Below are 22,995 nucleotides of genomic sequence, written 5' to 3' on the forward strand. Positions count from 1 at the left end.
AAGCGTGCTTAATTACGCGCTTATACCCGTCCCGGCGGGCGGTGCGGGCGGAAGGGGCGGGCAGCGCCGGGCGCTGGGGCTGCATGGGCGGCGTGTGGGGCCGCGCTGCCCGCCTCGGCTTTCCCGCAGCCTCCCGGGCGGCGGCTCCGAGTTGCGGCCGGCGGCGGGGACTGTGCTGGGCGGCCGCGGCCCGGCCGGGCCCGCTGCTGCTGCTGGCGGCGGCGCTGCCCCGCGGCCCGGCCGCCCAGGGCTGGGCGCCTCCCTTCCTGCGCGCCGGGGCGGGGCGCGGCTCCTGGTGCTGCCCCGCTGGAGCCCGATCCACCGCCGAGCTGTGCGGGGAGCGCCCCGCCGCCATGCCCGCCGCCGGCCCCGCAGCCAGCCCCGGAGAGCCGCAGGCGCCTGCGGACGCCGAGCCGATCCGCCGCGGCCGCAGGAGGAAGGCGAAGGTAGGAGAGGGAGGGAAGGAGGGAGAGGGGCTGCCCGCACGTGGCGCCCCGGGGCGGCCATTTTGTGCAGCCCGGCCTGAGGGGGGGGGCGCTGAGGGCTCATGGAGGGCGCTGAGGGCAGAGGGGACGTCACTCGGCCGACCGACGGCTGATTTCCCTCCTCAGGATGAGAGCACAGAGAAGAAGCCGAAGCGCCGGGAGAAGCTGAAGCGCCGTGGCAAGGCTGAGGGCGAACAGGCTCAGCCTGAGGAGAGCGAGCTGGGCGATGGCGACCTGCAGCCCCCCCTGCCCAAGAAGGCGAAGAAGCGGCAGAAAAGCAACGGTGTGGCTGAGGAGAGCGGCACCATGGGGCTGGGCAAGTCTTCCTCGGCTTTAAGTGATGGCGAGGCAGCCCAGAGCGTGTCCAACGAAGTGGTGGATGGAGAGCACGACGGTGACTCAGAGGTAGTAACTGCCCGCAGAGCCCTTGTCTCACCTAGTTGGTGTCCTGGTGGTAACGAGTTGGCTTAATAACACGTGCTGGGTGCCATGTGGAGACATGGTGTGTGAGGCCCGTAGGAGCATTCGGCTGCTGCCATAGGTAGCATTTGCTGCTGCTCCCCTCAGACTCAGAGCAGCGGCTTTAGGGAGCCCCTAGCACGATGCACCCAGCTGTGGTGGGTGAGTAAGGTGCAGCAGTGCGTGGACCAGCACGTGGCAGCTCTCTGCATGTCGTGCATTCCTCCTCGTGGCAAATGCTAAGCTGTTTGGAGTGTCCGGCAGCGGGGGAGACTCGCTAGCAGGAAGCAGCTTGCATATGTTGGCTTGTCTTCGTGTAGCAACTCATTCTGTGTCCTACAGCACAAGGGTTTGTTCCTGATTACACAAGCAGATCCCATCTGAGAAATGTGCACTGCTTTGTGCTGTGATGGCACTTTCTCTCTGGAAGGCTCTGTGAAGAAGTATTTGGCAGGGAGTCGGGAAAGGACGGTTATCTAATTCCCTCTCCTTGAGATCTCCTTGCCCAGATTTGGGGCATCTGGAGCCCCTTGGCCCTGTACACCTGTGTGAGTGGGCACTGCAGCTTGCCACCCTCTGTATGGGTCTTTCCACGTGTAATTTTCTCTCTCGTGTTTAAGAAAGATGGAAAAGTTAATCCAGGGTGCTTTTTGTACATAGGTATAATGATGTAATCTCTCTGATCTTTGAAGCAGAAACTGAATAATGAGCTTTAGGTAACTATCTAATGGTATGCAGAGTTAAGAAGCTATTTGTGTGGTGTACCAAGGAGATTTGGTTTACTGGGAAGTTTCTGCTTTACATAGTAAATTCTGATACCAAATACATTTTGCTCACAAAAAGTTTCCTGATTATTATTTCAGTGGAGCCAGTTGAGACTGATAGCAAGTAGTTTCTCTTTTGTGACTTGCTGAGCATATCTGTATGATGTGATGGGTCACTGATACACCGAAGGAGTGTTTGTTCCCATTCTTTTGCCATGGGACTTTAAAATATGGTGCAGGTGTATCTGAATTAAGGATGAGATGACAGTATAGATGGTTTTGAACATGTCGCAGGTAACGATCGGGAAGGTTTGGTAGCAGAGAGTTCATGCTGATTTAAAAACCCGACTTGCTTGTATGAATTCCTTGTACCCTGTGACTGGTGCAACCTGTGTCACCTTGTCTTCTAATACAGGGTGGCTGGATTTGAGTTGCCTGCTTTACAGTGATGACATTTTTGTTTGTGAAGTACCTGCATCGCAAGGGCTTTCATTTCTTTTATTTAGAAAGGAGGTAGCTGGTACAATTGTGCCAATAAAGCAAATACACAGCTTTTCTTGTGTGGATACATAGGTTATGCTATTTGATCGTATTTCAGGACTAATAAGTTTTCTTTTATTCTTTTAGGAGCTGACAGAGGAAGCAAGAGAAGGTGCCTTCTCCAATTTTCCTCTTTCCAAAAACACCATCAACCTTCTCAAAGGTTAGTTAATGTGGCAAAAAAAAAATCTGTAAATGTTTGTTAGGATTGTGCTCTGATATCCTTACGAGCAGAGAATGAAGCTTAAATCATCTTGCGTTTATTTTGCAGTAAGGATACGCACCCCAGCAGTCACTGTAGGTTCAAAGAATCTGCTGTTAATAGTAGTCTGCTAAAGTTTTTTTGGTTCAATTTCAAGTGTACTTATTTCAAGGTAGAGTTATTCTTTGACAGCGTGGTTATTACTGCATGTACATTTTATAGACAGTGTTTTTTTTTCTTATTAGCATCATTTGATTTACTGTGTCTTCAATGCTCCTATCTGTTCTCTGTAATATCAATTCTTAAATAAGCGTAGTGTAGTTTTGTATTCGAGGGCTTTTTGGCTTCTGTGAAAAGATCGTCTCTGATCTCATATTTTTGGGCATTTTCATCTGTCCTTTAGATTAGCTTTCTTGTGGAAGTAAGTGCTGTAGAATTCTTACTGTTTTCTGGGAAGTTGTATAGTTCTTGTTCCCAGACAAAATTATTGTTGTTGCCTTACATTTTCCTTACTCAGAAGTGTCACTGGTGTGCGTTGTTTCGCTTCCATTCTGCAAAATGTCTCTGAATTTTTAGAATGTTCTCTTAAAACAAACAGCTTCATCTCGTCCCCTGCCTTCAAAGCCAAGCTACAACAAAATCTTGGTCTGTATCAGGAAAAAAAAAACATTAATACATACATTTTTCCCTTGGTGTCTTGCTCCAAATGTCGCAAAGAAAGCTTATTTCATTGTGACTGCTCACCTTTGCATTTGGGGGTGGAATACTTCTTGATATAGAGTAGGAGTGAAAACAAACAGGTGCGCGTGTATTTCTTCTAACTTGGTACCTCCTGTGGCGTGCAGGATTTGACAGGATGTGTCTTACATACTCAGGCTAGTTCTGTGTGAGGGCTCGTAATTGTTAGCCCAGTTTGCAGCAGATTCAGCAGCACCTAACAAAATCTCTTTGGATTACCTTGCAGCTCGAGGTGTAACGTACCTGTTCCCTGTGCAAGCGAAGACTTTTCAGCCCATATATGATGGCAAAGACCTAATTGCTCAAGCTCGGACGGGAACCGGGAAAACCTTTTCTTTTGCTATTCCGCTGACTGAAAAACTTCAGAGTGTCACGCAAGATGAGAGAAGAGGACGTTCACCAAAAGTAACTTACCACTTAAGGGTTAACACCAAAACCTTTGAGTAGGGCAGTTTTCAAAAGTGATTTTGTAAATGCTTTGTGGACTTGTTTTTCCTTTATTTTTGTTCCTAATACTGAACACTTTCCTCAGAACAGGAGCTACAGTGTGGCTGAGGTTTTGTAGCATCTCAGTGGTAAAACATTTCATATTTGGGGTTCTTTATGATGTCCAGACTCCTGTCCTCGGGAATTTGGTGTGTGGCTTTGCGGTTCAGTCCCCTGCCTCTATAGCAGTTGTGTCAGCTGGACTCTTCAGAACTCAGTGAGGTTGTTTCTTACTGTAAGTTTGGTGGTGATAATTTTATTTTTCCCCCATGTCTGGAGACGCAACCGAATGGATTCAAGGGGTATTTATGTTTTTACTTGAGCATGGAATTGAATCGATAACCAGATATCTGTAACCAGATACCCTATTCCCACACAAATGAGATGCGTGTATTTATCTCGTGACTGAAAAGCTGTGACAGTCTACAGATCCATTGCCTATTTCATCCTTCTACTTTATTTTAAAGATGATGTTGATGTAAGATTTGAAATACTACTGTCTGAAAGATTTCTAGGAATGAATGAAATCATTTATCACTTTGTTCTTAAAAGGAAAGATATTGGAGGAGGGCAGGTAGATGGAGAAGGAGGGTACATGGCTGGAGTATTTCATGCTGTGTATCATAGCAGGTCTTGCTACGCCAAATTGTTCAGTGACTATTTTTGTCCTTTCACATTGAACCGTGCCTTCGTTGCCTTCAGTAACGTTAATGAAGTGTCTGTTTTATCTGGTGTTAAGAAAAAAACATCACCATTCTACATCTTGGTTATCTTGTAACACTTTCCGTTGTTTCCTCTTGATGGCATTGAGGCTGTGATGTGCAGTTCCAGGTGGCAGAAAATGTTACTGGGGTGTTAGGGAGCTGTGGCACCTTGCAACAAGTGTAGCATAAAAAGCAGATTACAAACTGGCAAGAATTGGAGGGCAACAGGGAAAAAATCAGAGCAGTTCTGCAGCGTGGTTTCCCTGTCTGACGTGAAGTAAATCCTGTTCTCTTTGTGCCTTCTCCCAAGCACAGCTGTATTTTTGTCTTTTCTTTCTCTTTCTCCAGGTGTTGGTTCTTGTTCCAACAAGGGAACTGGCCATTCAGGTAGCCAGAGACTTCAAGAATCTCACAAAGAAACTGTCAGTGGCTTGTTTTTATGGAGGAACTCCATATAAAGCACAGTGTAAGTAAATGCTAGAACTCATGGGTGGGAGTTGTCTTCCTCCAAACGTATTTCATGAGTAAAACTGGCTTTTTTCCCTGTCAGAGTTTCACTTCAGGCAGCCATGACATTGCTATTAAAGGATTTACACAGCCTGAGTTGAATTATTTCCAATAAATCATCATTAAAAAAATGCTTATAGGTCTGCAAGTGTCTAATCCTCCTTATTACTTCTTTATTGTGGATTTGTGTATGTTGTAAGTGGACATACACTGGGACTGGATGACTGTCCAAAGACTGTATGTGCAGATGGCTCTATACATTTCCATAGTCAGAAGTGAAAGAAATAAATAATTTAGCTAAAAAAAAAGCAAACTTTTTTTTTTTCTTTGATAAAGCTATGGAGGTTTCTAATGCCATCATATGGCGATAATGCCACAGTGCTTTTATTCAGAGACAAATACTGCAGGAAAGTGCAGCTTTTTGATTCTAAGGTTAGAAGTTTTGGTATTTACTGGTGGCTTTTTAGCTTTTGTCTCCGTATTCTGACACAGTTGTTGTTTTTGTCTTTTTTCTTGCAGTTGATCTCCTTAAAATTGGCATTGATATTCTAGTGGGAACTCCTGGGCGGATCAAAGACCACATTGAGAATAGCAAGCTGGACCTTTCCAATGTGAAGCATGTTGTTTTAGATGAAGTTGATCACATGTTAGACATGGGCTTTGCCGAGCAAGTAGAAGAAATCTTAGGATTTGCTTATAAAAAAGGTAAATGCTGATACTGGGAAAAGAATAGGGGACAGTGTAGAAAACACAATGATATTATTCTGAAAACAGGCGGTGCCCCACCAGTTGAATCCTTTGTGTGATGTTAGTATAAAAGCGTAGAGAAAATTATAAGATTTGGAGCAAGGTGTCAGATGGCTGATGGGCTGGAATGGCATCTTTGGGAGGAAAGAGGGGAAAAAAGGAGGGGAGGGGGTAAGGGAGGAACAAAAAACACTAATGTTTTAGGTTTTGCTCCAAGCCCTAATTTTCCTCATTCTGAAAGAGATGTCTGGGTTTAGGGTTAGTTGATCCTTGTGCTGACAGCCAGGGAGTACAAGTAATCTCCTAAAAAAGGAAATATGTATAGATTTTAGAAGAGTTGTAATTCATCCTTTAAAGCTTTCTTCACAACTGGAAAGTAAATTGCAGGGAATAATAAAGCATTCTTTTGCAATGTGTGTTTCTACCTGTCTGATCCTGTGGAGCTATGGAGGTAGGTTAAACTTTTTGAAGATACCACTTGTTAAACTGCTCTTACGAGGAGTCGTCTATCTGGTTTTATATTTTTTCCCATGATTTGCAGTGTCGTTTTTAGCCCACTGTTCTCCCTTTGTATGTAGCCCTACTGTCCACAACTAGTAAATATTGGAACACTGGGCAAAGAGGGACTGAGCTTTTCAGGTAAGAGAGGGACTTCAGGCATGGTCCAAACTATTTTAGCTGAAGATCTGGATGAGTCTTGCATTTCTTTTAGGTGAGGTGAAGGATTCAGCTTAGTCAAGTTCAAATTACTGTAATCTTGCCTTTGGTTTCTAAAGGGCTTTAAAAATATTTTAGTCTCTTCTAAGATTTATTGTTGTAGTTGACTTACTGCACATGTAAATTTTTCAATTTGAGAGAATTCAGTTGATTTTTTTAATCAGATCTCAAGTTTGAGTCTGCTATGATGACTGAAATTGGTGGTCTTTCCTGCCAGGTTCTGAGAACAAACCTCAGACGCTGCTGTTCTCTGCAACTTGTCCACGCTGGGTGTATGACGTTGCAAAAAAATACATGAAAGACGAATATGAACAGGTAGACCTGATTGGCAAGAAGACCCAGAGGACTGCCACCACTGTGGAAGTGAGTGAGTCTGGTGCAGAGCAGTATGGGTCCTGAGAGCATGTGGCCTGGGTGAGATGGGTTCTGCAGTGACTTTCCAAAGTGGAAAGTGGGGGGTGTGGAATGACTTTTCCCTTGATTGACACATGAGTTTTTAAAGCAAAGATTTCACTTAGGACAGTAGTTGGCAATTTAAAAAATAAAGTACAGACATACTACAATTGTGTCTGTCTTGTGCATGGCTAAGATTTAACACTTAAGATTTAACTTATCATGCTTCTTTCCCAAACAGCACTTGGCTATACAGTGTCGCTCGTCTCAGAGAGCAGAAGTCCTTGGGGATATCATTCAAGTCTACAGTGGAAGCCGTGGGCGAACTATCATATTCTGTGAGACCAAAAAGGAGGCAAATGAGTTGGCTTTGAATTCTTCTCTCAAACAGGTACTGGGGTCAACAGAAAGCAGCAGTTACAGATACTCAGGGATTGAACGACCTGAAATAAATATGAGGTTGGAACCGCGTGGATGGAGTTGTTTCTGTGTTTTTAAGATGTCTGAAATCCAGGTCGAAAAGTAGAGCTGTGCATTTAAGATACACTTGTGACTGTTATTATGTGATTATTACTTTGGCTTTAAAATCATGCAGGACCAGATCAATGCAAAATATGCAGCTAATGCTGAACAACCAGGAAATACTGTCTCTCTTCCCAGGGATGGGAAGGCATGTTTTGCCCAGTATTTGAAAAATGTCATATACAAAATATCTTTAGATGTTGCAGGCTAGACTTCCTCAATAAATGACATCTTAACGGTTTGTATCACTGACAGGATGCCCAGTCATTGCATGGTGACATTCCACAGAAACAGAGGGAAATTACCTTAAAGGGCTTTAGAAATGGTGTGTTTGAAGTTCTGATTGCAACCAATGTAGCTGCCCGTGGTTTGGATATTCCTGAAGTTGACCTGGTTATACAGTGCTCACCACCAAAAGTAAGTCATTAGGGGAAAAAGAAATAGCCTTGTTTATTTGTTTGTTTTCTTGGGGCAGAATAGTGGGCAATTCCTTTTTTTTTTTTTGCCATATGTATGTTCTGATTCACCGATGAAGTGGATTTTTTTACATGCAGCCCTACAATTTTCTAGTTAAGCTTTTATATTTGAGCTCTGATTAAAGTAAAAGCTAGGCTTTTCTGTTACTCTGCAAAGTCTTATGGTAGCTTTTGACATTGTTTCAGTATTTCTGAATCCCTTCTGAACACCTTTAGATGGAGTTTTGTAACAATACTAAAATAGTCCTATAGCCTTTTTCTTTTGAAACTCCATTGGAGCTTTTTACTTTTAAAAATGTGTATCAATAGTATTTGTTAAACCCAAGGTATAGTATCTCCAGTGGTTAGCATGTAAATACGAGTTCAGGTACAGAAATGTATCATTCCTTAGGCTTCCGAATTAAAATTTAACTTCACTTCTCTCTTATAATTTATAAACGTTGATGGTTTAAATTATACACGTTTTTTTCATGTTAATCCGAATTTCTGAAGGATGTTGATTCCTACATCCATCGTTCTGGACGCACGGGTCGAGCTGGCCGGACTGGGATCTGTATTTGTTTCTATCAGAGAAGAGAAGAAGACCTTCTGAAACAGGTTGAGCAGAAAGCGGTGAGTTCTGCTTTAGACTTCTTAATGAAATGATTCGGGTCCTAAGAAGACAGTGGTACTCTTGGACTTTGTAACCATGGGCTGCTTAGGGCTGCATGAGGCCAGCATGGGTGTGGATAGGCCTAAAATGCTGGTATTTGTTAAGTGTTGATAAATGATTTTGTATCAGCTTATTCTAATGTCTCATGAGTTTTCCCATGCTGGCAGTACTCTGTTACTGGCAGGAGGCAGACAGTGACAGGAATGCATGAATGAAACCATGCCTTTTGTTACAATCTGCTTGTAAATTGGTGGAAAGTAGCACGGATTAACCAAGGCAGTGACTTCAAATCTTTCTTCTAGCTTGAGATATACCTTTTTTTAAGTAAAGACTGTTGTTGCTATAAACAACAAATGAAAGAGGTCCTAGTAATGTGACTCAGGTAGGGTTGAACCTGTGGAGTGCTGAAAATACCTTTAACTGCAATTTGTTTTCTTGATTTCAGGGGATTACGTTTAAGCGGATAGGTGTTCCCTCTGCTACAGATATAATTAAAGCGTCAAGTAATGATGCCAAAAAGTAAGTTTTTCTGCCTGTTCTTAAAAGACATCTAGGGTTCATGCCAGCAGCAATGCTGGTAATGCAGGTTTAAGGAACAGATGTGTATGTGAGCGTGTCTTTCCCTGTGTCATAAAAGTCAGCTGCTTGCACGTGGACACTGACTAGTTTTCTTAAGATGATGTCAATAAACCTGTGTGCTTGAATGTCAGCCTTTTCATAGAACATAATCTTCTGTTAAATCCTTGCTGAAATTGACTTGTGTTTAGAACATCAGTAATCTATCATCCTGTGTTTTTCAGTGTCAATGTATTGCCAAGGGTTGTGCTTTTTATTCCATGCAGCTCTGTTTACACTTGCTGCATGATTGGTGGAAATTCCATTGACAGATTTTTGTCATTAGTGAGATGATTGGCATGGTGTTGGGTTCACCTTGTACTTAAAAGTGGTGGGAAGTGCTGGTGTACCAAAACCAGCATTGGAGAAGTAACTGTTCTCAGTTTCCCAGCTTATTCTTATTCCTTCTCCCAGAACTAACCAATTTGATCAGCTTTCCCTGAGAGCAGAAAGTGCCTTGCTCCAGCCCAGCAGTGGCATTGTAGTGGTTTGTTCCTCTTGTGAAGTAAACACAGGGGATCCTCGGATCTGCTAGCAACACTTTCTTGTGGATTCTTGGCTATGGCCTGAAGAACACTGATATTTCAGAACCTTTCCTTGCTTTTTTTATCAATGCTCTAGGTGTATAGAGGCCATTCCTCCTTTTGCAATAGACTACTTCAGACAGTCGGCTCGAGAGCTCATAGCGGAAAAAGGAGCAGTTGATGCCCTGGCAGCAGCTCTAGCCCATATTTCTGGAGCATCTTCCATACAGCAGCGCTCGTTTCTCAACTCAACTGCGGTAAATAGCATTATACCTGCATTAATAAGAGTGGATAAACAGATCACTTGAGTCCAGTGCAACTGTGGCATTTTCTCTTAAGGCTCTTTCAGTAGGGTTTCTTACAGTTGTTATCCCCTTCTGGTTTGTTTCTTGTTCCTTAACTGAACTCAGCTCTTACTGGCACACTGCATGCAGTGAGAGAAACTTGAGATCAGTTAGTAAATTTTCATGTAATGAGACTTAAAAGAATTGCTCTAGAGATCTAAGTAACAGAAGACTTTGATGATATAAAAGAACTTAATGAAATGTCACAAGCTGATAGATTGGTTCTTGCTGTTGTAGTTTTCCTTTCTCAGGAAGCATCTTGCATTTCTGCATATTTCAAGCAGATCTAACGTGCAATTACCTGATAGCAAAGAAATCCTGACAGGTGAAAAGTACAGTCCTTCTGTTTCCTGATGTATTTGGGGAGAACTTGCCCCAGTTTATTGTGTAGTAATACAGTTTTGGAAATAGCATGTCACTGGACTGTACTCCTTGTATCATTTTTTTAACCCTTTTGCAGCTGTAACTTTATTTATTGAATAAATGTCTCTGCTTCTGTCTAAAATACAGAAATGCTATTGCCCTTTCACATCAATGGGCACTCCTAGGTTAAATGGATGCCTTTAGCTTCTTAAGAGGCTTTTAGTTGCTTTACTTCTGGGAAACTGCTCCCTTAGGATTCTCTTAGGTTCTTGCATAGTTCATTATAGTTAGTGGGTTACGGGCTGTCCAACGAAATGTATTTGCAAATGTATTTCTCTGTTTCTTCTGAAGGGCTTTGTGACCATGGTGTTAAAGTGCTCGATTGAAATGCGTACCATGAGTTACGCCTGGAGAGGGCTAAAAGAACAGCTTGGTGAAGAAGTAGATGACAAAATATCTGCAATGCGCTTCCTTAAGGGGAAGATGGTAAGTTATAACCCATCCTTTGGGAAGGAGGGATGGTGGTGGTGGTCCATGTGTGTGTCTGTGCATGGGCCAATTTCTACAGGGGTTGGGACAGTACCAGGATAAAAATGTACCAGTGTAGAAATGAAGTATAATGGAATACCACTATAGAAATATTTGTATCTCAGTTGCATGTGCTGCCTATCTGGAGTTTTGCTGTCTTGGTTATATTTCTGGAAAGCAAATGCCTTATTTTTTAATTATTTTTTTCTCCTATAGGGGGTGTGCTTTGATATCCCTGTTAACGAACTGAATCACATACAGGTATGTTGTTTTTGAAACCTCCAGGGTTAATGAAGTTAAACGTTTGGTGACTGTCATACATAGGTTTGAATATTGGGTGGTTTGGGAAGATCAGGTTTATGATTTAACAAGGACATTGCACGGAGAGATTACAATGAGAAAATACTCATTTCAGTTCTCATCCTATAACCTGATTTTTATTAAACAGAGTCATATGTTTTTGGCTGCTCTGGGTTTTGATCTCTCTGGGGTATTGGAGAGTAGCAGCACTTAAAAGAGTTTACTGTGGACTTCTTCTTGTTCCTTTGTCGCTCTGTATGGAGATGATTTGGGAAGACCAAGGTTGATGCTTGTCCCTGTGGGGCTCTGCAGAGCTGTTTTGGCATGGCTGGGCCTTGCTTGGAGGTGCCGATGCATTTGGTGCTGCTGTTAGCCACGGGCATGCCATTGGGCTGGCAGTGGCGGGTGTGACATGATGCTGCTGTGTTTGCAGGAGCGGTGGCAGGACACCCGGCGCTGGCAGCTGACGGTGGCAAAGGAGCTGCCCGAGCTGGAGGAGCAGCCCCAGGAGGCGAGGCGGGGACCCGCCAGGTTCGGGGACGGCAGCTTCAAGCGCAACGGCAAGTTTAACAGCGGGAGCTGGGGACAGCGCTTCAACAAGTCGTCCGATTAACCTCCGCCACAGCTATGGGACTGAGCTGGTTTTTACCAAAAACTTAAAAAAGTAAAAAAAAAAAATAATAATAATAATAATAAAAGTGGCGCTCCTGCGTGTGTTTACTGAGGTCGGGGCATCGCCTCCTGTCAGCGCCGCGGGGCTGAGCCCGCCTGAAGCGGCGGCCGCCATCTTAGGGGCGGAGGGAGGGGACGGGGCCTCCGGCGGCCGGCGGCGCGATCGTGACGCGGCCGGGTGACGGGGCCGCAAGATGGCGGCGGCGGCGGCGGGTGGCTGGTGGGCCGCGGCCTGCGAGAAGTTCCGCAGCGCCCGCACCCTGTCGGCCGTGGAGTCGCGCAAGGACCCGGAGAGCGAGCCGTACCGCTCCAAGTACAGTGCCCGGGCGCTGCTGCAGGAGGTGAAGCAGCAGCTGAGCGCCGCCGAGGAGGGAGGCGAGGCGCGGCTGCTGGCCGTGAGGCGCGCCGTGCTGGAGTACGAGCTGGGCGTCAACCACACCGACACCGAGGAGCTGTCGGCCGGCGAGGAGCACCTGCAGCGCTGCACGCAGCTCCTCCAGCCGCACCGCCTCTCCCGAGACTGCGTTTCCCTCTACATCCAGGCCCAGGTGGGCAGGGGGTCCTGAGGGGGCTCTGAGGGGGCCCTGGGTGCTGTGAGCTCGGCAGAGGAGCGCTGGGAGGGATCTGCCCCTCTCCAGCCCCATGGGGGTACAGCCCATTTTCTTTTTGCCCGAAAGAGCAGTTCCTGAGGGGTGCGGAGGTGTGCTGCTCACTTTGGAGCTTGCTCGCTGCTGTGCCGAGTGTTAGTGGTGTGTTCTCTTGATAGAAGTTGGGTGTTGGCAAAGTAGCCTCCTCCTCAGGATAGGGAAGCAGAAATTCGTAAGGTCTGAGCAAGAATAAATTAATGGAAGATTTCAGTGTGTCCAGACCTTAACTGTGATTCCTTAACCCTCACTTGCTGTCAAAGTCAAGTTGGGGGATGCTTTTAGTTATGCAGTATCCAGAAAAGGTAAATTATTCTTAAAATCGCTTACTTGTTTGCTTTTCAGCATTGCCTATTATCTCTTAATCTATTATGTTTTATTCAAGACATAAACACCATTTTGAGAGTCTAGAAATAATAACATTCACTCCCTAAAACTGAAGAAGATAATACTGTTAGCAAAATTTCTGTCCAACAGCAGACAGGGCTGCCATCACCTGCCACATAGTGCAACTTTCCTGTAATATAAATCTAAAGTTGGTAGTCCGTAGCTTTTACATCTTAGTAGTTCCTTTCATCTCTTCTTGTTGTCAATGTGTACAAGCATTCATTCCTAGCATTTTTTTTCCCTGTTAAATTTTTCCACAAAGTTGTGATGACAAATATCTAATATGATAGCGAATGATTTAAAACATGCTTGAATCAGATATAGAACATGCTGTGTAGAAAAAACTTTATTTGAACACACCAGTCCTAATTTAGGAGACCAAACACAGAAAGTTACACGTTGTGAGATGACGTTTGTATGTATTCGCCCCTGCGGGAACCTTCCTCTTTGAGCAACTTGTGATAAAATGGGTTGCCTTTTGAAATGTATGATTTTAAAATATATATATATGGGGATGAAGACTGATAAGTTATTTGGATAAAACGTGTGATGTAATTGGAAAATAACTATTTTGTTCTTCCTTTTAAATTTAGAACAATCTAGGTATCCTGTGGTCTGAAAGGGATGAAATTAAAACTGCACAAACTTACTTGGAATCTGCCGAAGCCTTGTATAATCAATACATGAAAGAGGTACCGTGTTTATTAATATTCTGTCAGGTCTTACTTTTGTGCACCACTTACAGTTTCATTGGTCTTGGAAAAAACATACAATGGAACTTGAGTTTCTGAGCTTTGTACTCGCTGCTGTGATACTTTTGAGAAGTGGGATGGTTTGTACTGCTAGCAGAGGAGGCTCACTTGCTAGTTTCAAAATGGGTTTACTCAGGAAAATAGTTTTGCTCAAAAAAAAAAAAGGTCCTTAATGAGAGGTCTTTGAGGTGATACTCCACATTGAAGACAGGTAGAATTTGGTTTCTAATTAAGATTGTCCTAATCTTGTTTTGGGAATGCTGTGAAATGTCAAACTTTCAGTCTGATAAGGGAAATAAAGTGCAATGTTTGCATGGCTTGGTCTGACCATGCACAACATAATATTGCATAGAGGCAAGGAGTTTAGTTCATTTCAAAGAGGACAATCTTACAAGCAGTTATACCCCTCTTGCATATTAAACAACCTTTTGAGTTGTGGATTCTGCTGTATATCAACAAAGGCTCCCTTGTGCTATTGTTAGGTGCTTTGCAAAGCTGTTCCTACAGTGACTTGCCTCAGGGACAGAAGAGTTCCTGAGTGAGCTAAAAATATTTGTGAACTTAAAGGAGCAGTGTGCAGTGTTTCAGTTTAGACAGAAGTTAGATGCATTAAATTAGTTTTACATGAATGTGGTTTACAGAATAAGTTATTCTTATGGAAATTTTAAGATGGGTTATTCTTTATGGGTTAATTCCTGCCACAGTACTGCCTTTGTAACCATGCTAGTCTACACTTAGAGAAGAGGTAATGGATATAGGAAATAAAAAACAACTTGTGTTAAAAAGCCTGTCTGTTTTTCACCCTCTGAATCAGTTGGTTTAACTAGAGATACTGTACCTCTCTACAGACCCTCGCTCTAATTAATTCCTGATGTTCATCCGTGATATACCCAGCCAAGCATGATATTGTTAGCTTCCACAGCACCTCTAAAAGTTTGTCTCTTGCTCCCGTGATTATGGTATTGAATGGATACTACCACATATTTCAGTGGATTAGACAATACTGCCAAATACTTCATGTTTTTACATTTTACTTTTCTGAAATAGTTATTTTTTGTTGGCTATCTGCATGTCGTTAGGTAAAGGGTAGGGTACGTGTACAAAACTGTCATAACCTCACATCAGATCATTTGTCACGTTATTGTCCCCAACGTTTATTTACTTCCCACTTATATAGTAGGGCATTATAGTCAAACGTATGCCATAAGCAGTATTAGTCTGTCTGCCTCAGCAGTTATGCTGACTTTACTGACAGTTTTTAAGACAAGTTTGAACAGAGCACTGCTGAAAGATGTGTAATCACCACTCTGTTTTAATCTCCCAAACTGTCATAGAATGAACAAAAATAAATATAAAATCAGAGTTAATACCTATGTGCTCAGCAATATCTTTCATTTCTTCTTGTATGAAGAAAATAATTACTTTGTACATATCACACTATATATGAGGATTATGACAGAGCTTTTGGTTTAAAAAAACAAAAAAAAACAACAAAGTATTTCACTAATAATTCACTCATTTTCATTAATAAACTTGCATGTAGGTCGTGTCTTAGATCAAGATTTAGCAGCTTCATCCTCCAAAGACATTGGCTGTTGTCTCATTTCTATGTTTGTGTGAACAGCCTCAGCAGCTTGTGAATAAAGGGAGTGATTGCAAAGTGGCAAGAGCAGTCTCTGCAGCAGGTCTGCTGAGCGCTCTGCATGTAATGTTCTTTGCGGTACTTCCTGCAGGATGTTTTCTTGTTACTGATTAGTGCTGCTGGGCAAACGAATATTTCACACTTGAAGACAAGCTTAGTGTTAAACTAATGCTTTAAAAACATGATGTAAAGCCATTATGTTGTTATATAATCTAAAGACACCCAATTGTAGTCCTGTAAAAATACAGGGTGAGTATTTCTGGTGCAGGTAGCATGCGTTATTTTGAAGTATGCAGGCAGAAATATTTTACAAGATGAACACAGTGTAATTCTATGTGAAATTGTGGTCTTCTTCCCCCCCAAATTTCTTGAATTATGTAGAATTGCTGCAGAGATGTGACATTCAGATAGCTGTGGATGCATTATGTGAAGTTCTGTTGAATTTAGGATTGAAAAGTGGTAAACCAGTCTGCAGCCAGAAGAGGGAGCGCTGTGTCACAAAGTAGGAGAAAGGTAGTTGACTGAATAGGTCGTGTATTCCTGCAGGATGGAAATCCTCCCCTGGATCCCAGTGAACATTTCATGTCGGAAGAAGAAAAACTCACAGACCAAGAAAGATCAAAAAGGTGGGTGCATGGCAGCATATTCGAATTTTCTTAATTTTTATTTTCTTACTTAGGAGGGTGTATTTAGGGAGTCGAAAAAGAAGAAATCTAAGGAGTTTCTTTTTTCAGATTTGAAAAAGCCTATACCCATACGCTGTATTATCTAGCCCAAGTCTACCAACACCTGGAGATGACTGAGAAGGCTGCTCAGTATTGCCATACTACTCTGAAACGACAGCTTGAGTACTGTGGCTATTACCCAGTGGAATGGGCACTCAACGCTGCTACGCTGTCACAGTACTATCTCTCTAAGGTAATACAGCGGTTTTTCTGCTGTAATTATATCATAAACGTAGCTAGCAAGTAAGACTATTGTTTAAACAGCTGTTTGGAGTAGGGCTCCTTGTTAAATTAAAAATGGCCTCATACTAAACCATGGATTGTCTTCTGACGTGGTAGAGCTGTTATTTTTTTCTGAAGAAGCCATAGTAGCCTTGCTTTTCTGTGGCTTAGTGATGACAACAGGGAAAATGGACAGGGCTGTAGACAAGAAAAGCTCTGTAGTTAATGAACATCTCAGCAGTGATGTGACATGATGCTTGTAAGTGAAATTTACTAGGTCATAATTGCTTAATCTTAAATTGTTTCTTATATTGTTCTCTTACAATACAGAATCTGAAAACAAAGACGTCTTAGGGCTTGCAGAGGTATTGCATGTTGTATGTTCCATATAAATCATTGTCCTTTGTACTTTGGCACGTGTTTAAGAACTGAGCCTATGTGAACATTAAGGCTAACTGTAAGATGGTAATTGTTATTTCCACGCATCTGTCTGGACTCTAAATAATCTATTCTGTTAGGAAATGCTTCCATTTTGTTTAGGAATGTTTAGGTTCCAGACCACTCAGGTGCTTTTTCCTGATCCTTAAAAACTTCTGCTATACATAAACCAGTTAATGCGCATTTGAAAAGTAACTTGTCATTCCCGTGTGGTTTGGATGCATTGACAAGAGTAATCATTAAACAAGGCAAATATAAGTAAAGGAGTCTAAATCTGACTTAATGTATTGACTTGTTTGTCCAGCTCGTTTTGACTAACGCCATCTGATACAGTCTTCACCAGAAGATGTCAGGAAGTGATAGTAGCATAGATCAGAGCAGTCTGAAAATGTTCACAATCTAATATAAAAAAGAATATTAAAAGAATGGCTTGCTTTTGTGGCTGTGGTAGACAGAAAATAGTTAGAAAATACTGCATTCAGTAGTAGGTGTGGAAAAATTGTCTTTTCTTCCAGCATCCAGGGGAATATTCTTGACAGCCTCTCAGTTCTGTAATTTGCTTTGCACTCTTGTCTCCGTACTGCCCGAGGTGAGGGGTCTAACCAAGTTGAGAGCAGTGCTTGTGTTACTTGTTCCAGTGATAAATGCTGCCGTTTCTGTTTCTCTCAGCAATGTTTTATGGAGTCCCGACATTGTTTAGCAGCAGCCAGTGTCATCTTTAGCCAAGCCGGCCAGGTGCCATCTGCTGAAGACAGTAAGTTCACATAAGTGTTCAACAATAAAATATGGTGAATTACGCATCATTAATACGTGCATTAAAAGTGAAGCCTATAAATATGTACAAAACATATTCCAGTGTTAATTTTCAAAAATCTCTTTTGTTAATAAACTGGAATGTCTCTGAAGAGCTGCTGCTACTGCAGCTTAAGATTAGCTATGAGTAAACCCTTAGAAAATAAAATCAAGTGCTTGTTGATGATGTTTCAGAAAGCATACCAGAAAGTTAGATAAGACTTGCATTTACTGTAAAAGTGACAAAGATTAAAAACTGAAATTTAAAACAATATGCTTTCAGTAGTGGCAGTTCACCCACTTGTTACTGTATGTGTGCTTAAAATCCAGCTTACCTTTGCTTGTAAACCATCAGAGGACGATGATTCAATGAACCAAAACAGGTGCTTCCTGGGCATAGTTTTTAAAGGGGGAAGGAAACTGCAGCTCTTAAAAAGCCCACATTCAGAACACACTTTTACTGCCTTTTGTTGCTGAATTCTGCAGCCTCATTAATGGCTATTTTTGAAGTTGTAGATACCATCCTTGTTGTTTGGGGTATTTATGTAAAGGAACAACTTCACTGTTCAGCACAAAGATCAATAAAAGACTTCTAAAGAACTGACCGCAATTTTAAGGAGCTGTGGTTACGTGATAGCATCAGTACGCAACATAAGTTGTCTGTTGTAGGATTATGCTTTGCTTATCTACAGCACAGCTTTTTATGTTCCATGTCTTGGGCAAATGAAAGCTTCAAAACAGTAGAGCTTGACTGATGGAGAATGAGCAAGTACTCAGGGAAGTTCCAGTGTGAGTTCCTAACTCTGACTTTAAATGGTGAATATATTGTTTAACTTCTAATGGTTTGAGCTGTTTAGGATTCTAGCACTTTAATCCATCCATGTTGTTAATTCACATAAAATATAGCCTGAATAGACTCAAATGAATTTTATTTAATTGAAGTTCAGTGACAGTACATTAATTTGTTTTTAGTATTTTTTCTTGCTTAACAATACAGAATTCTATGCAGTTGCCTTTGAGGATGTACTTAAATGATGGTGTCCAAAAGACTTTCAGTTTCAGGGGAACAGGGCTGTCAGAGATGGGTTATGCAGATCTCTTAAGCCTGTAAAAACCCAGGGGTTTTCAAACAGCATGTGTTATAAAATATTCAAGAGGTCTGCGTCGGTGTTCATGGGCTTCTGTAGCTACCTGTCTGCACAGTTGTCAGAGTTCTTGAATATGATCATTAAACTAAAAAATGAGGTTATGTTTTCAGTAGGCATGTAGAAGCATACCAGCTGTTTACAGAGTTGTATAATAACCTAATGCAGTGAACATGCATCTGTCCAACAACGAAGAAAAAATAATTAAATACAAGTAATGTTTTCTTTGCATGTAACATTTGGGGTTACTACTGGAGTGCTCAAGTATTAAGGTTCTCACGCGTTTATATCCACTAACTAGATGAAAATGAGCAAGACCAGCAGGACCTTCGACAGAGAAAAGCTGAAATTGCAAGATGCTGGATTAAGTATTGCTTGAATCTTCTGCAGAGTGCTCGGAAATTACTTGAGGTAACTCAAAATCTATTCTACAGAATAGATTGCTAAAAAGAACAAGTCTATTTTGATGCTTGTAGCAGGAGTCAGTTCATAGTTGGTAGCAAATGATAAGCAATTGCCCAATGAATAATATAATAGCTGCTTGAAATCTAGCAGGTATTTCGTAGCATGTTTTGGCTTTAATGCAGTACTTAGAAATAAGCATGGATGGGAGATCAGCTCTCTAACATGATCAGTGTGCTGCTTGTACAGCAACTTCATCAACTCCTCTCCTCTCTTGAATTTGCTCATGGCTTGATTTTGGCAGGTCACTTAGTTAGCTGGCAGTAAGAACATCCTCTTAATACGCAGCACTTTAGCATGCTGGTGTTTTCATGCTAAATGCTTAAAACTCAGCATTTGCTGAAATGCTCTGCAGAAGCAGGGCCTTATGGCTTTACATTTATTGGTTTGACTACATTGTCACACAGAGTAGGCAGACTTAAATTGTTTTTGTCTTGTGTTTTTACAGAATCAAGATTGTAATCTGTATTTTTGTTAGTGAATATGAGGTTTAATATGCAAGTGTGTCTTCTCTTGTGTTTTGCTGCTAGCTAGTTTGTGTTTGAAAGGTAATTCGTAAATAAAATGATCCAGTGTAAGCCTGTCTTTGTAAGGCATGTGCACTTTTAATTACTATGCTTTGTGTTTTCAGGATGACATAGGAGAGATGGATTCATTCAGGCAAATGCAACTTAAAGCCCAAAGGAAAAAAGAGGAAGATGAAAAGGAGAACGGCAGGAAAAAAGCTGTCCTTTTTGGGACGAGTGATATATGTGACTCTGTCTTAGCCATGGAAGAGAAAGTGAGCAGCGTGTATCCGTTAGATTTTCAGGAAGCCAGAGAGATCTTTCTAGTGGGTCAGAACTATGTTCAGGAAGCAAAAGAGTTCTTCCAGGTTGATGGTTATGTTACTGACCATATTGAGATTGTTCAGGATCACAGTGCGTTGTTTAAGGTCCTTGCTTTCTTTGAAGAAGACTATGAGAGACGCTGCAAAATGCACAAGCGTAGAATAGACATGCTGGAGCCTATATATGCAGACTTGAACCCACAGTACTACCTATTGATTAGTAGGCAGCTTCAGTTTGAACTAGCCGAGACCTATTACGAGATGATGGATTTAAAGGTAACTATTGGTAACAGGTTAGAGGGGCTTGACTCCCACACGATAAAAAAAGTTAATTCCTTGGCTCAGTTAGCAATCAAGTATTATGAACTCTTCTTAGATTCTTTGAGGAACCCAGATAAGGTGTTTCCTGAGGAGCTTGACGAAGATGTTCTTCGCCCTGCAATGGTGGCTAAATTTCATATCGCACGGCTCTATAGTAAGCTTATTACTTCAGATAGCAAAAAGCAACTGGAAAATATGCAGACATCATTGGAATATTACACATTTCTGATAGACTATTGCGAGAAGCACCCAGATGCTGTCCGTGTTGTTGAGACTGAACTAGAACTCAGTAAGGAGATGGTGGGTCTTCTTCCAACAAGAATGGAGAGGCTAAGAGCAAAACTGGGGCCATTCGTATAAATACTTGCCTTGAAGGGAATGTGCACTATTAAAATGATCTCTGTCAAAACCAGTGCTGCCAGACAGTTTCTGTGCCGATTAATAAAACTAAGGTGTCCACGGTTTGGCAGTCCAACTAGAGCCTGCAGTAACACAACTTTATGAAAAACAGAGCACTCCAGTTTAGTAGCTCACCCACACTAACGGTCTAAACCTTAAATGTAAAGTGAATGTCCAGATGATGCTTTGTATTGCTTGTACTGTATGTAAATATAAACCTTTTCTCCTTCTATTTTTTCCTTTGAGATATGGTCTAAATGTAGTGCTGTACAAAAATGGTTTCTTCTAAGAGAATCTGTTGCTCTAGGAAGCATTTTCGAAGAAACTTGAGGCACATTCTTCCACTTAGAAAACTTTTTCTCTCTTCTAACCTTTGTCACCAGAAAACCTTATCCATATGAAGGGAACTTTTATTTTCATTATTTATTTTATGTGTTGCTCAGTGTTTTCTTTCCCTGTTAATTAAAACCTAACTGATAGAGGCTCAATAAATGGACTAGCTTGGCTAAATGTTTTTTTTGAGTCCTTAGAATTCTGTTTTGTTTTGTCTTACTAAGATATGATACACGGTACAACTTTTACCAAAATAAATGGTTGTGAAAGTGTTTTCCCATGTGCCATCAATCAAAATACACGAGCATTTGAAGCGCCAGAATGACAAGCAAGAAAGCAGCAGACTTTCTTGCTCAAGGTGGGAGGAGATGCCCTGTTCTTAGTACAACTGTTGGAAAGTGGTAGGGTAGAGGTGCCGTGGGATAGTGCTCCAAACTTCAAGGCCTAAGGTGCCATAAACAGCTCCTTGTGTAGGCCAGGAAGGTCAGAAGCTTTCTCAGCCAGAGCTGCAGGTAGGCACCTCTCCGAAGTTGCCACAGATCCTCAGGAGCACTGTTCAAATATCTGTCTTGATGCTGTGGATTGCCAAATTGTGTGCTAGAGCTGATTCTCATTAAGGGCCTGCTGATTTGGCTGTGTTCCTGGTCTTATACAAACCATCACCTTTGCCCCGTTCTGAATTAGCCCCCTATTTACTCCTTCATGGAAGACCAGGCTATGTTTCTGACCCAAAACACGCACTGAACTTGTCTTTGTATTTCTTGTGTCTGTGGAAGGATTACAAACCAGTGGTGTAGATAAAACGTAGGCTGAGCACACAATCAAGCCATATACGTAGAGAGAATGGTCAGAGAGGTCAGCCAGCTCTGGGAAAGCGAAGTGACAAGGGTGTGCAGTAACAAGCTGCCCCACACACTGGCAGTCTTATCGAGCTGAGGGGAAGATTTTTACAGAAATGGAGGGCGTTAAATGAGAACAGCCCAACAACGGGTTTCTTATGGAAACCTCAAGAAAATGAGAAAATTTGTAACTGGAGAGGGGGGTGAGGGAGGAGCGTATGCAAGCAAGAAAGTACATCGCGTATGTGTGGTAAAAACCTCTCGTTTGCAGACTGCTGCGCAGAACAGGCTGGCTGACTGCTAACCACAAGCAAATAGGCCAACACATGGGTCCTGGAAATGAGAGGTAGCAAAGCTCAAAACTAGAGCATCTATTTTGCATGCATGCATAGAGTGTGTGTGCACGTGTGTACAAATGCGTGTGCATTGTTTGTTTTCCTAATTGTCTAGTCAGCCTTTAAGAGTTTTCTTTCCACTGTCAGTACCTCAATTCAGTTTTTCCCTTGACCTGACAGTAGGACAGCCCACAGGTTCTCAGAGGGCTGTACTGTGTTCTTCTTGTGTGTGATTTCAGTTAAAGGCAGTGTGCATTTTTACCGCTAACTCGTATAATTTAAAATATAAGGTTATATTTTTCTAATTACTTCTAGCTTTGTATTCAGGTAGAAAAAGGACTTTTATGATTTTTTCCCCTCATATTTAAATATTCCACCCTTGAGGGCCTTCAAGTGAATTTTTTAAAGCAAGGCTGGGCTTATCAAATTTGGCTTTACTTGTAATTCAGGGAAAGACAGACCAAGGGCTAACCCACCGTACAAAAGCAGAGCGGAGTGCAGGGCCCTGTGTCACTTTTAGCCAGCAGTTGGTGTGTAGAGGAGCACCCCTCTTGTTAGCAGCTTTTGCTTTGTATTCACCAAAATTCTGGTCAAAGCTCAGTGGAGAACAGGACAATACTTAAAAAGGCCTGGAAATAAAAGAGAACAGGGCTTTTTCACACTTTTTTCAACTTGTGGGGTTGGTGCTGTGGTTTGGACACCTCTTGCCTCTGCAGGAGAGCTTCAACTGATCTTAAAAACTGCAGTATAATGTAAGTGTATATATTCATTATATATTACATTTAGAGCTCCAGAAACCAATCATGTCTGTTCTTCATCTCCTACAGTAAAAGTTGAAGACTACTACCAACTAAAAATATTTTATTCCTGAGACTATTTCGTGCCAGATTCTCACTGCAACACATTATATTATGGTACTCTGAGGCATGTCTTTTTTATGGAAACCTTTTGAATATTTCCTATTTGTTAAGCTATTTGATAGAATGGACTTA

At 42.1% G+C, this 22,995-nt stretch overlaps 2 protein-coding genes across 3 annotated transcripts; both read left to right on the plus strand.

Annotated features, from left to right (window-relative positions):
* Positions 1–60: 60 nt before the first annotated feature.
* On the plus strand, positions 61–11,786 carry LOC121073423 (nucleolar RNA helicase 2-like). The gene is made up of 15 exons (XM_040564285.1): positions 61–446; positions 612–890; positions 2,336–2,411; positions 3,415–3,593; positions 4,727–4,844; positions 5,405–5,590; positions 6,567–6,712; positions 6,984–7,133; positions 7,520–7,681; positions 8,233–8,352; positions 8,838–8,911; positions 9,629–9,788; positions 10,590–10,724; positions 10,983–11,027; positions 11,500–11,786. Exons 1-15 carry the CDS (start codon positions 84–86, stop codon positions 11,677–11,679), a joined length of 2,373 nt encoding a protein of 790 aa, XP_040420219.1. The 5' UTR covers positions 61–83; the 3' UTR covers positions 11,680–11,786.
* Positions 11,787–11,889: 103 nt separating this feature from the next.
* Positions 11,890–21,006, plus strand: LOC121073425 (kinesin family binding protein). 2 transcript variants are annotated; one of them, XM_040564290.1, is made up of 8 exons: positions 12,153–12,286; positions 12,508–12,687; positions 13,363–13,461; positions 15,710–15,789; positions 15,898–16,081; positions 17,218–17,302; positions 18,787–18,896; positions 19,579–21,006. In XM_040564290.1, exons 2-8 carry the CDS (start codon positions 12,658–12,660, stop codon positions 20,455–20,457), a joined length of 1,467 nt encoding a protein of 488 aa, XP_040420224.1. In that variant the 5' UTR covers positions 12,153–12,286; positions 12,508–12,657; the 3' UTR covers positions 20,458–21,006. The 2 variants fall into 2 exon arrangements, with proteins under 2 accessions (XP_040420223.1, XP_040420224.1); XM_040564289.1 differs by lacking the exon at positions 12,508–12,687 and having other exon boundaries at positions 11,890–12,286.
* Positions 21,007–22,995: the final 1,989 nt, after the last annotated feature.

The sequence above is a fragment of the Cygnus olor genome, chromosome 7, assembly GCF_009769625.2.
Source record: "Cygnus olor isolate bCygOlo1 chromosome 7, bCygOlo1.pri.v2, whole genome shotgun sequence".
Lineage (NCBI taxonomy): Eukaryota > Metazoa > Chordata > Aves > Anseriformes > Anatidae > Cygnus > Cygnus olor.